The following is a 13371-nucleotide window of genomic DNA, read 5'->3' as shown; positions in this document are numbered from 1 at the left end:
TTTAAACTGTTTTAAAGGATTTGAAATATTTAAGCGCATTTTAAAAAATTGCAAGGATTTCTCATAGAACTTTTAAAATTGCAAGGAATTTTCAAGAGCTTGGAAAAGTTTGAAGGAATTTCAAAGGATTTGAAACATTTTAAGATATTTTAAAAGAATCCAAGGAATTTTTAATAGATTTCATTAATTTGGAAAGATTTTAAATATTTTAGGGTAACTTTTTAAAATTCCAAGAAATTGAAATAGCTTTAAGAAGTTTTAAAGAATTTTGAAAGATTTCAAAGAATTTCCAATTATCTTTGGGTATTTTAAAAGTTTCCAAAACATTTTTAATAACTTTCAATCATTTAAAGATATTTGAAAGATTTAAGGGTAATTTTTGAGAGCTTTAAATTGTTCTGGGATTCTATAAGATTTGTTAGGATTTGAAGTACTTCAGGGTATTTAAAAAAATTCCAAGGCTTTTTAAATAGATTTCAATATTTTGAAGGACTTTAAAGATTTTTAAAGGTTAATTAAAAAAAAAATAAGAAATTTTTCAGGGGCTTAAAAAATTTTGAAGGGATTTCGAAGAATTAAGAATATTTAAAGGTATTTTAAAACATTCCAAGGAATTTAAAGAGCTTTAAGAAGTTCCAAAGTATTTTGAAAGATTTCAAAGAATTTTCAGTTATCTTTGGATATTTTAAAACTTTCCAAAGACATTTTTAATAAATTTAAATCATTTAAGGAGACTTTGGTAGCTTTAAAATGTTTGAAAGGATTTAAAAAGATTTGAAATTATTATTGAAATGTGAAGGTATTTAAAAAATCCAAGCATTTTTTGAAATATTTCAATATTTTGAAGGTATGACGGTAGATTTTAAAGATTTTCTTGGGGTAACCTTAAAAAATTTAAGGAATTTTCAAGAGCCTAAAAAAGTTTGAAAAGATTTCAAAGGATTTCCAATATTTTTGGGTAATTTAAAAGATTCCAAAGAATTTTTAATAGATTTCAGTAATTTGTAGAGATTTGAACAGGTTTTAAAGATTTTAGAGTAACTTTTGAAAATTCCAAGGAATTTTTAAGAGCTTTAGAATGTTTTAAAAAGTTTTAAAAAATTTGAAATATTTAAGGCTATTTTAAAAATGCAAGGATTTTTCATACAACTTTAAAAATTTTAAGGAATTTTCAAGAGCTTAAAAAAGTTTGAAGAGATTTCAAAGGATTTGAAATATTTAAAGGTATTTTAAAAGAATCCAAGAAATTTTCAATAGATTTCAATAATTTCAAGAGATTTTAACAGGTTTAAAAAATCTTAGAGTTATTTTAAAAATTCCAAGGAATTTAAAGAGCTTTAAGAAGTTTCAAAGAATTTAAAAAGATTTCAAAGGAATTTTAAATTATTTTCAAGAGCTTAGAAAAGTTTGAGGGAATTTGAAAGGATTTGAAGTATTTTAGGGTAATTAAAAACATTCTAAGAAATTTTTAATACATTTTTGAAAATTTCAAGGAATTTTTAAGAGCTTTAAAATGTTTCAAGGGATTTTAAAATATTTGAAAGGATTTGAAATATTTAATAGTATTTTAAAAAATTCCAAAGTTTAAAAAAAATAGATTTTAATATTTTGAAGGATTTTAAAGATTTTAGGTTAACCTTTTAAATTGTTAAGAAATTTTCAATAACTGAATAAAGTTTAAAGGTATTTCAAAGAATTTGAAATATTTTAGGGTAATTTAAAACATTGAAGAAAATTTTTAATACATTTTTGAAAATTTTTGAACATTCCAAGGAATTTTTAAGAGCTTTAAAACGTTTCAAGGGATTTTCAAAGATTTGAAAGGATTTGAAATATTTCAGAGTATTTAAAAAAATGCCAAGGTTTAAAAAAAAATAGATTTAAATTATTTGAAGGATTTTAAAGATCTTTAAAGAGTAATTAAAAAGAAATTTATGAAATTTTCAAGGGATTTCAAAGAATTTAAAATACTTAAAGGTATTTTAAAACATTTCAAGGAATTCTTAATGCATTTCAATAATTTGTAGAGGTTTTAACAGATTAAAAAAATCTTAGAGTTACTTTTAAAAATTCCAAGCAAATTAAAGAGCTTTAAGAATTTCTAAAGAGTTTTGAAAGATTTCAAAGAATTTCAAATTATTTTTCTGTATTTTAAAAGTTTCCAAAACATTTTTAATAGATTTAAATCATTTAAGGAGATTTTAATAGATTTTAATAGCTTTAAAATGTTTCAAAGGATTTAAAAAGATTTCAAAAGGTTTTTGGTATTATTATTGAAAGTTTAAGGTATTTAAAAAAAATCCAAGCATTTTTAAAAATAAATTTCAATATTTTTAAGGGATTACAGAGGATTTTTAAGATTTTCTTGGGGTATCTTTAAAAAATTTAAAGAATTTTCAAGAGCTTAAAAAATTTTGAAGGGTTTTCATAGAATTTAAAATACTTAAAGGTATTTTAAAACATTCCAAGGAATTTTTAATAGATTTGAATAATTTGAAGAGATTTTAACGGATTAAAAAAATCTTATTACTTTTAAAAATACCAAGCAAATTAAAGAGCTTTAAGAATTTCTAAAGAGTTTTGAAAGATTTCAAAGAATTTCAAATTATCGTAGGTATTTAAAAAGTTTCCAAAACATTTTTAATCGATTTCAATCATTTAAACAGATTTAAACAGATTTACAAGATTTACAAGATTTTAGGATAACTTTTGAAAATTACAAAGAATTTTTTTCAAGAGGATTAAAATGTTTCAAAGGATTTTAAAAGATTTTAAAGGATTTGATATATCTAAGGGTATGTTAAAAAATAGCAAGGATTTTTAATATATTTCAATATTTTGAAGGGATTACAGATGATTTTAAAGATTTCAATAATTTGAAGAGATTTTAACAGATTTCAAAAATTTTAGGATAAATTTTAAAAATTCCAAGGAATTTAAATAGCTTTAAGAAGTTCCGAAAAATGTTGAAAAATTTCCAAAAATCTGCAATATTTTTGGGTATTTTAAAAGTTTCCAAACATTTTTTAATATATTTCAATAGTTTAAAGAGATTTTAAATATTTTATGGTAATTCAAGAATATTAAAAAAAAAATTCGAATAATGTTTTAATAAATTGAAATATTTTCAAGGGATAAAAATGGATTTTAAGGACCTTAGGGTGTCTTTTAAAATTCCAAGGAATTTTCAAGTACTCTACCATTTTTGAAAGGATTTCAAAAGATTAGAAATATTTAAAGGTATTTTAAAAAATTCCAAGAAATTTGTTTTAAAGAATTTTGAAAGATTTCGAAGGATTTCAAATTATCGTTGAGTATTTTAAAAGTTTATACGAAATTTTTAATAGATTTCAATCATTTAAAGAGATATAAAGAGATTTTAAAGATTTTAGGGTAACTTTTGAAAATTAAGAAATTTTAATAAATTTTTAAGAGCTTAACAAATTTTGAAAGGATTTCAAAGAATTAAAAATATTTAAAGGTATTTTAAAACATTACAAGGAATTTTTCATAGAGTTACTTTAAAAAATTCCAAGCAATTTAAAGACATTTAAGAAGTTCCAAAGAATTTTGAAATATTTCCAAGACATTTTTAATTTTAAAAGATTTCAAAATGATATGAAATTATTCTTTTAAATTATTATTGAAATTTAAAGGTATTTATAAAAAAATTCAAGGATTTTTTTTATAGATTTCAATATTTTGAAGGGATTTCAAAGGATTTGAATTATTTTCAGGTAATTTAAAACATTCCACGGAATTTGTAATACATTTCAATAATTTGAAGAGATTTGAAAAGGTTTTAAAGATTTTAGGGTAACTTTTGAAAATTCCAAGCAATTTTTAAGAGCCTTAAAATGTTTCAAGGGATTTAAAAAAATTTGAAAGGATTTGAAATATTTTTAAGGATATTTTAAAAATTCCAAGGTTTGAAAAATATATCTTTAAATATATTGAAGGATTTTAAAGAGTCTAGCCATTTTAAAAGATTCCAAGGAATTTTTATTAGATTTCAATCATTTGAAGGGATAAAAATTTATTTTGGAGCTCTTAGGGTAACTTTTGAAATTCCAACGAATTTTAAAGAGCCTGAAAAATTTTTAAGGGATTTCAAAGGATTGCACAAAAAGTAAGGAAAAAGTCAAAAATTCCATTTTGTGGTGCAAGATACGAAAAAATATGAACGCACAAAAATTGTGAATCCAAAAATGATCTACAAATTTGTTAAGAATCACTTCTTAATGGAACACTTATTTTTTGTTATATTCGCCAAAAACAACATTGAAAATAAAAAAATTTTGCAAAAAACGACACAAGTTACGAAAAAAAAAAAAATTAACAAAAATAATCCACCTAAAACACATCTTAAACATTTGCTGTAAATCACTTTTTGATAGAAAGCGTAGTTTTGGTTTTAATAATAAAAATGACATTAAAAATAAAGCTGAAAATGTGTGGAAAAAACGCCAATAGATACGAAAACAATTTACAATGCGTAATTCGAAAATCTTCTACTTTAAAAAATTTTCATTATAGATTTTTATTGTTAATTGAAAGAATCTTAACATGCAGTCTTAAAGAATTAAATAATTAACAATTAAAAGGGCTTAATATTTAAATAAAAATATGAATAGTATCAGAAAATGAAAAAAAAAAAAAAAAAGAAAAGAGTAATGGAAAAATGAGTGGATTTTGAAAATAAAGTTTTTCAGCCAGCCCGATACTTAATATTCTCGTTTGACGGTGTTTTTCAGAGGCTGTCCTCTGCAGAATTGCCAGTACCTGTCGGGGAACTACGAGGGGGAGTACGAGAACGTGACAAGTCCCGATAATACTCCCACACAACAAACAGCAATGTCCCACCAGAAAAGGTACGACAGGTCCTTCAGCCCACCGAGATCCAGCAACAGCTCTGGGTACGGGACCGGTTCAAGTTCGAGGTCGTTCAACGATCCACGGTTTCCCCTGGAGGGTACCATGACCAGCAGCAGCAGTGGACACAGTAGTGCTGACGATCGATGGTGAGTCTCTTCAAAAAGAACGTAATCAACTTGACGCCTCGAAGATAACGACAGCCAGCCCTCGGACTATTTTCAACCCCCTTTTTCACACTTTTATTCTATTTATTTATTTATTTTTGAGCAATCCAACAAATCTTTTACTATCTCGAGAAAAAAAAATTGCACTAAAGACACTATTTTCGCAAAATTGTCTACTGATGTCCCACTATTTCTTTGAAAAAGTATTTTCGAACTTCTTTGCTAATTTGCTACAAAATGTTTAAAATGAATCTCTTTTCGCTCCACTGGGAATCGTACCACAGAAATTCTGATTTCCGGTGACTGAATTTTAAACCTGATAGTTAAATTTTAATGAATTTTTTTAAAAACGTTTTCAAATAAAAAAAAAAAAACAGTTGAATATAGCAACAAACATTTTTTTTAACAAAATACTTGAATTTTCAAATACAATAGATTAATTCTCAACCGCACAGTTGCATTACAAAACATTATTATTTTCGGCTAAATAGTTTATTGTTAAACCAAGAGTATTAATCGTCTATTGAATATGACGATTTAAAAAAAAAATCATAAATTTTCAATCAAATAGTTCAAGTTTGAACTAAAATAGGTGAATTTTCAATTTCAAATAAACGAATAGTAAACATTCATAAACTTTCAACTAAAAAGATAAATTAATTTACAACGAAAATAAATGAATTTTTTTTTCTATAAAAAAAAGATGAATTTCCAACAAAATACAAGAATTTTCGACCTACACAATTTATGTTCCATCAAAAAAGATAATCTTTCAACAACTTACATGGAATTAAAAAAAAATGATAAATTTTATATTTTAAAAATATTTCGATAAAATACTTAAATTTTTAACAAAAGAGATATATTTTTAACTAAAAAGATTAATTTTCTATCAAAAGAATGAATTTTTAACAAATTAAATATATTTCAAGCAACAAGATACATTTTCCCCCAAGAAGATTTTTATTTTACTCAAAAAGAAAATTTTCCAACAAAATACATGCATTTTCAAATAAGAAAATTAATTTTTTTACCAAGAAAGATTAATTTTTAACCTAATACATAAAGTCTCAACTAAAAAGGATAAATTTTAAAGTAAAAAAAATCACTTTGTGTAAAAAAAAACGAATTAAAAAAAATAGTTCAATTTTAAACCAGAGATGAATTTTCAACGAAGAAAATTAATTTTCTACAAAAAAGATAATTATTGAAATAAAAATAAAATAATCTGATTATAAGTAAAAACATACACTTTTTAATTAACAAAACCCGAATAAAAAAACGTTAAACTTTCAACTAAAAAAAAAAAAAAATTCAATGAAAAAATGAATTTTTAACTAAAAAAGCGAATTTTCAAAAAACTGTTAAATTTGGAACTAAAGAGATAAATTTTCAAAAAGATTTTTTTATTTTCTATCGAAAAAGATACATTTTCAACCAAATACATGAATTTTCGATCTGCACAATTTATATTCTATCAAAAAAGATAAGCTTTCAACAACTTACACTCAATTACAAAAAAATGATAAATTGTAAGTTAAAAAAAAATTATTTTTAACAAAGAAAAAAAATGTTTCCATAAAATACATCAATTTTAGACGAAAGAGATCAATGTTCAACTAAAAAGATTATAATTTTCTACCAAAAGAAATTAATTTTTAACAAATTACATATATTTCAACATAAGAGATACATTTTCAATTAAGAAGATTAGTTTTCTATTCAAAAAAATAAATTTGCAACAAAAAACATGCATTTTTAACTGAGAAAATTAATTTTTTTTCCAAAAAAGACGAATTTTTCACAAAATACATGATGTTTCAACTAAAAAAAGATCAATTTTAAGATAAAAAAATTAGTTTGAACCAAAACAAAAATAATAATTTAAAAAATAAAATAGTTCAGTTTTAAACCAGAGATGAATTTTCAATGAAGAAGTTTAATTTTCTACCAAAAAGATAATTTTTAAAATAGAAATGACATAATTGGATTTTAAGTGAAACGATCAAAATTAAAAAAAAGAAATGTTCAATTTTTAACCAAAAAAAGATGATGAAAAATTTTCTAACAAAATAGGTAAATTTCTAATAAAATACTTGAATTTTCAACAAAATTGTTCAATTTTTAAATAAAGAAATAAATGTTTAACTAGAAAAGATAAAGCTTCATCCAAAAATGTAATGGTTCAATTTTCGGTAAAAAAATTATTTTTCATTAAAAAAATAATCATTTCCAAACAAATAGTTGAGATTTCAACAAAAAAAGATGAATTTTCAACAAATCACATAAATTTTCTACAAAGAAAAGTTAAATTTTCTACTGTAAAATTTTTTAATTCTTAAATTTTCAAAAAATATTAAAAATAATAAACAGTTGAATATAGTAAAAAAAAACTAATTTTCCACAAAATACTTGAATTTTCAACTAAAACAGATTAATTGTCAACTGTGCAATGGCTTTTTCAATTAAAAAAATATATTTTCCACTTAGTAGTTTAATTTTAGACCAAGTACATTAATTGTCCATCAAAAAGACGATTTTTAAATAAAATACATAGATTTTCAACCAAATAGTTGAATTTTCACCAAAATAGATAAATTTTCCACGAAAAATCTAAATGTTAAATTCTGAGTTTAAAAAAATTAATTTACAATATAAAAACACGATTTTTCTACATGAATATTGAATTTTCAAGCCGGAGACAAATTTTCTACAAAAAAGTTGCCTTTTCAACAAAATTGTTGAATTTTTAAACGAAAAATATAATAGTTCGTATTTTAACTCATATTTTCTATCTAAAAGGCGAATTTTAAAAAAGTAAATGTATTTGTCATTGAATAGTCAAATTTTTAACCAAGAGGACTAATTTTTAATAAAAAAGAAGTATAAAAAATAAAAAAAGGCATGAATTTTCACCTAAGAAAGATAAATTTTCAAGCAAAAATCGAATAGCTTAATTCTCAGTTAAATTAAAATTAATTTTCCAGTAGAAAGAAAATTAATTCTCTACAAGACTGGAATTTTCAAGCCAAAGAGACCAATTTTCTACAAAATAGTTTCATTGTCAACCAAATTGTTGAATTTTAAAATCAAACAAATTAATCCTCTACAAAACAGTTGAATTTTCAATAAAAAATCTAATAGTTTAATTTTCTACTGAAAAAAGTCGAATTTTTCACAAATTACATAAATTTTTGAGTACATTTTTAAATTTTATTTGATTGATTTTAATTTCCTATTTTGTTCGATTCTAAATATTTTTGAATAAATAGTTGCATTTTTAAAGTAAACAAGATCAATTTGTAACGAAAACTGGTTTCGTTAAACTTTTATTGAGAAGAATCAATTTCCAATAAAAATATGGATTTTTTACACAATAGAATATGCATTTTCAACAACAAATTCAGTATACAAAACCAATCCGTTAAATTTTCAACTAATTAGTTGAATTTGCTGTTTAAAAAAAAAAAAGGTTTTAACAAAGAAAATAAGGAATTTTCTATTAAGATTATGAATCTTCAACCAAAACAATAAAATGTTAAGAAAACCAAATAATAAAATTTTTAAATAAAAAAAGATAAATTCTTAGCGAAAAATTTAATACTACATTTTTTAACCGAGAAGAATAAGCTTTCATCCAAAAAGATTTGGATTTTCTTATTGGCTTCTGTTAATTCAGTTCGCATTTAAGTAGAAAAATATGAAAAATTAGAAAGACTGAGCCCTTTGATAAATAAATAGGAATTTTTAAAATGAATGGACACTATTTTTTTACACAATTTACACTTTATACAGTCCGAGGCCTCTTAAGAAAATGATTTAAAAAAATATAATTTAGCTAAAAGAATTTGAACTTTAGTAGCATTTTCAAAATCAGATTTTTATTTTATTTATATTTAAATTTTATTTTTATATTTTAAATTTTAATTTATATCAGATTTATATTATTATATATGTGTAGAATTTCTTGGTGAATTCAAATTTTCGATGAAAAATCTTATCTTCGAGGTGTCAATGGTTCCAAATTAAAAGAAGCTGCACAGGGAACCGTTGGTCGTTGAACAAAGGAGAAGTGTTTTTGGTTTGTCAGTTGGAAACTAGAAGGGCTAATATAATTTAATATTTGTCACTTTTTAATGAAAAAGTCACTATAGTTGAAAATTCAACTATTTCGTTAAAAAAAAAGTAATTTTTGGTTAAAAATCCATATTTTCGGATTGAAACTTAATTGTTTTCTTGAAAATTCGTCTCTTTGGAATGAAAGTTCATCATTTTTGGTTGAAAGTTAATTCTTTTTGATTGAAAAGTCTACTATTATATCTTTGGTTCAGAAATGATCTTTTTTGGTTAAATATTATATTTGTTTAACATTTGGTTATCATTTTCGATTGCAAGTTGAACTATTTTGTTGAAAATATATATTTTTTTAATTAAAAATTAATATTATTTTTACTGGAAATTTAACTGTTCTCTTTTTGGTTGAAAATTAATCGATTTAGTTGAAAATTTCATTTTTTAAATTAAAAATTCAACTATTTTGTTGAGCATTCTTCTTTTTTTGTATAGAAAATTAACCTTTCTTTGCTTTGATATTAATTTTTTGCGGAAAATTCAACTATTTTCTAAAAAATGCATGTTTATATCTAAAAAATTCAACTCTTTATTAGAAAATGTAACTATTTGATTTGAATATTTCATCATTTTAGTTGAAAATTCATCACTTTTACAATATAACTTTTTTTCAGAACTATTTTTTTATTTGATTTTTCTTAATGGAAATTAAACTGTTCCAATTGAATATTCCTTCATCTTAGTTTGAAATTCATCTCTTTAGTTGAACTTTAATTTTGTTAATTGCAAATTTAAATATTTAATTTTTAGTTGACAATTGTTTTTTTTTTTTATTGAAAGTTCATATATTTTGTTGAAAAATCACCCTTCTGGTAGAAATGAATCTATCTGCTTGAAAATTCTTTTTTTTTCAATTGAAACCCCAATTATTACAGTTAAAAATTCATAATTTTACTTGCAAATTAATCATTTTGGATTAAAATTCAACTATATGGTAGAAACATGAACTTTTCTGTTGAATATTTTATTGTTTGATTATAAATTCAACTATGTTGATAACAAGTTATTTTCTTGGGATAAATTTTAACTGCTTTTTTAAAATTCGTCTTTTTTTTATAGAAAATTTGATCTTTTGAATTGAAAATTCAACTTTTTTCTAAAAAATTCATTTTCGCAGGTTGAAAATTCAGCTTTTTGGTTGAAAATGCAAATGTTTTTGGTTAAAGTTTTTTTTTGTTTGAACATTAAATAATTTTGTTGAAAATTCATCTCTTTTGCTTGAAAATTCAACTATTTGGTTGTTAATACTACTCTTTGGTCGATAATTAATTTTATTATTGTTGAAAATTCAACTACCTGATTAAAAAATCCAACTATGTGGTTAAAATAAATTGTTTTTGGATTGAAAATGAATATTTTTTTATAGAAAAGTTCTTAGTTGAAAATTAACCTTTCTTGGTTCAAAATTCGACTGTCTTCTAAAAAGTTCTTTTTTTTGGTCAAAGATTCAGCTATTTGGTAAAAAATGTACCTGTTTTTTAGGAGAAAATTAATCTTTTTTTTTAAATTAATCTTCTTGTTTGAAAATACATCTTTGGTTAAAAATTCACGTATTCTATAGTTAAATATTCTTCATTTATTGCAAAAACTTACCATTTTAGTTTAATATTCATCACTTTGGTTGAACATTTGTTTGTTTTTTGTGTGCAGAAAATTAATTTTTTAACTGAGAATTTAATTGTTCAATTTTTAGTTGACAAATGATCTTTTTTAATTTAAAATTCAACTATTTGAATGAAAATTAATCTTTCTCTTTAAAAATTAATAATCTTGTTTAAAAATTCAAGTATCCAGTTAAATATTATTCAATTTAGTTTAATATTCAACACTTTGGTTGAAAATTATTTTTTTTTTTTGTATGGAAAATTAAGTTTTTTAACTGAAAATTTAACTGTTTCATTTTTGGTTGAAAAATGATCTTTTTTTGATTGAAAATTCAACAATTTGGTTAAGAATTCATGTATTTTGATGAAGAATCATATTTTTTTGGGAGAAAATTAATCTTTTTGTTTGAAAATTCACGTATTCCAGTTAAATTTGCTTCATTTTAATGTAAAATTTATCAGTTTAGTTCAAAATTCATCAGTTTGGTTTACCTTTTTTTTTTATAGAAAATTAATATTTTTAACTGAAAATTTAATTGTTCCTTTTTAAGTTGAAAAGTTGATATTTTTTAGTTCAAAATTCAACAATTTTGTTAAGAATTCATGTATTTTGTTGAAGAATCGTCTTTTTTTACAGAAAATTAATCTTTTTGTTTAAAAATTAATCTTCTTACGTTTGAAAATTAATCTTCTCACGTTTGAAAATTCTACTTTTTGGTTAAGAATTCAAATATTCCAGCTTTTTTTTGTAGAAAATTAATATTTTTAACTGAAAATGTTAATATTTTGATGAAGAATCGTCTTTTTTCGTAGGAAATTAATCTTTTTGTTTGAAAATCAATCTTCTTACGTTTGAAAATTCATCTTTGTGGTTGAAAATTAAAGTATTCCAGTTAAATATTCATAATTTCAGTTAAAAATTCATGACTTCGATTGAAAATATTTGTTTCTGTTTTTTGTTTATTTGTAGAAAATTAATATTTTCAACTGAAAATGTAGCTATTTTATTTTATGATTGAAAAATGATCTTTTAAATTCAAAATTGAACTATTTGGTTAAAAATTGATGTTTTTTTAGTTGAAAATTAAAAATTTTGATTTAGAATTCATGTATTTTTTTAAAGAATCGTCTTTTTTTGTAGAAACTTAATCTGTTTATTTGACAATCAATCCTCTTACGTTTGAAAAATCATCTTTTTGGTTAAAAATTCAAGTATTTCAGTTAAATATTCATAATTTCAGTTGAAAATTCATTACTTCGATTGAAAATTTGTTGTTTATTTGTATTTTACAAAATTATTATTTTCAACTTAAAATTTAATTATTTTATTTTGATTGAAAAATGATCTCTAAAATTAAAAATTTAACTATTTAGTTGAAAATTGGTATTTTTTAGTTGAAAATTTAACAATTTGGTGAAGAACTCATGTATTTTGTTAAAAAATCGTTTTATCGTTTTTTTGTTGTAGAAAATCAATCTTCTTACTTTTGAAAATTCGTCTTTTTGGTTAAAAATTCAAGTATTTAAATATTCATAATTTCAGTTGAAAATTCATTACTTCGATTGAAAATTTGTTATTTATTTTCATTTGATCAAATTATCATTTTCTACTTAAAGTGTAATTATTTTATGTTTGATTGAAAAATGAGCTTTTTAAACTCAAAATTGAACTATTTGGTTCAAAAAAATTGATATTTTTTAGTTGAAAATTTAACAATTTGGTAAATAATTTATGTACTTTTTTTAAGGATCGTATTTTTTTTGCTGTTTTTTTTTTGTAGAAAAGTAATATTTTCAACTGAAAATGTAGCTATTTTATTTTTAAAGTGAAAATTATCTTTTAAATTAAAAATTGAACTATTTGGTTGAAAATTGATATTTTTTAGTAGAAAATTTAACAATTTGGTTAAGAATTCGTGCTTTTTGTTGAATAATTGTCTTTTTTTGTAGAAAATTAATCTTTTTGGTTAAAAACTTATCTATCTTGTTGAAAATGCAATATTTTCAATTCAAAATTTATTAATTTAAATTCAATTTCACCTGAATATGCACTGAATTTTAAGTATAATAATAAATAAAATAAAAAAGTTGAATTATAATTAAAATTCATGGACTTCGGAGACAAATTTAGGCAAGGATTAATTATGTTTATACTATTATTTAATTATTAAATTAATCAATGGCGCTAATAAATTTAAGAATATTTTGTGATATAATTTGTCAAAGCATTCTAAATTAAATATACTAATTAAATCCTTAAAAACGGAGAAAAAAAACGTTATTTATAATAAACTCTCGAAATTCTATAAATATATTCCGAGTCGATTGTCTAAAAAAATGCAAAATATTGTAATGGCTACTATTAACCCTCAAACGGTACACTGGTGCGAATTCGCACCCGAAGTTTTTTTCATTTTGTTGGCATTTACGCAAACAGAGGTGCAGTGGATTATCCCCACATATATTAAATATATATTTTAAATGTGTGTGATATATGCTAGTTGTTTATTATGTGTTCAATATATTGAATAATTAATTTTAGCATTGCAAACAAACCAATTCGCACCAGTGTACCAGTAAACCTGGAATTTTCAGGG

The 13371-nt window shown here is 22.2% G+C and overlaps 1 protein-coding gene across 4 annotated transcripts in view; it reads left to right on the top strand.

Annotated features, from left to right (window-relative positions):
• Nucleotides 1-13371, top strand: part of LOC117181491 (signal-induced proliferation-associated 1-like protein 2) — a 233439-nt gene that overhangs the window by 199902 nt on the left and 20166 nt on the right. For all 4 annotated transcript variants that reach the window (XM_033374213.1, XM_033374211.1, XM_033374214.1 and 1 more), the window contains exon 12: nucleotides 4755-5021. In XM_033374213.1, the coding sequence (XP_033230104.1) occupies nucleotides 4755-5021 (267 nt within the window). The remainder of the gene's footprint in view (nucleotides 1-4754; nucleotides 5022-13371) is intronic.

Source organism: Belonocnema kinseyi, chromosome 10, assembly GCF_010883055.1.
Source record: "Belonocnema kinseyi isolate 2016_QV_RU_SX_M_011 chromosome 10, B_treatae_v1, whole genome shotgun sequence".
Taxonomy (NCBI): Eukaryota; Metazoa; Arthropoda; class Insecta; order Hymenoptera; family Cynipidae; genus Belonocnema; species Belonocnema kinseyi.
The sequence above is the reverse complement of the archived record's forward strand: the minus strand, read 5'-3'. Positions and strand labels throughout refer to the sequence as shown.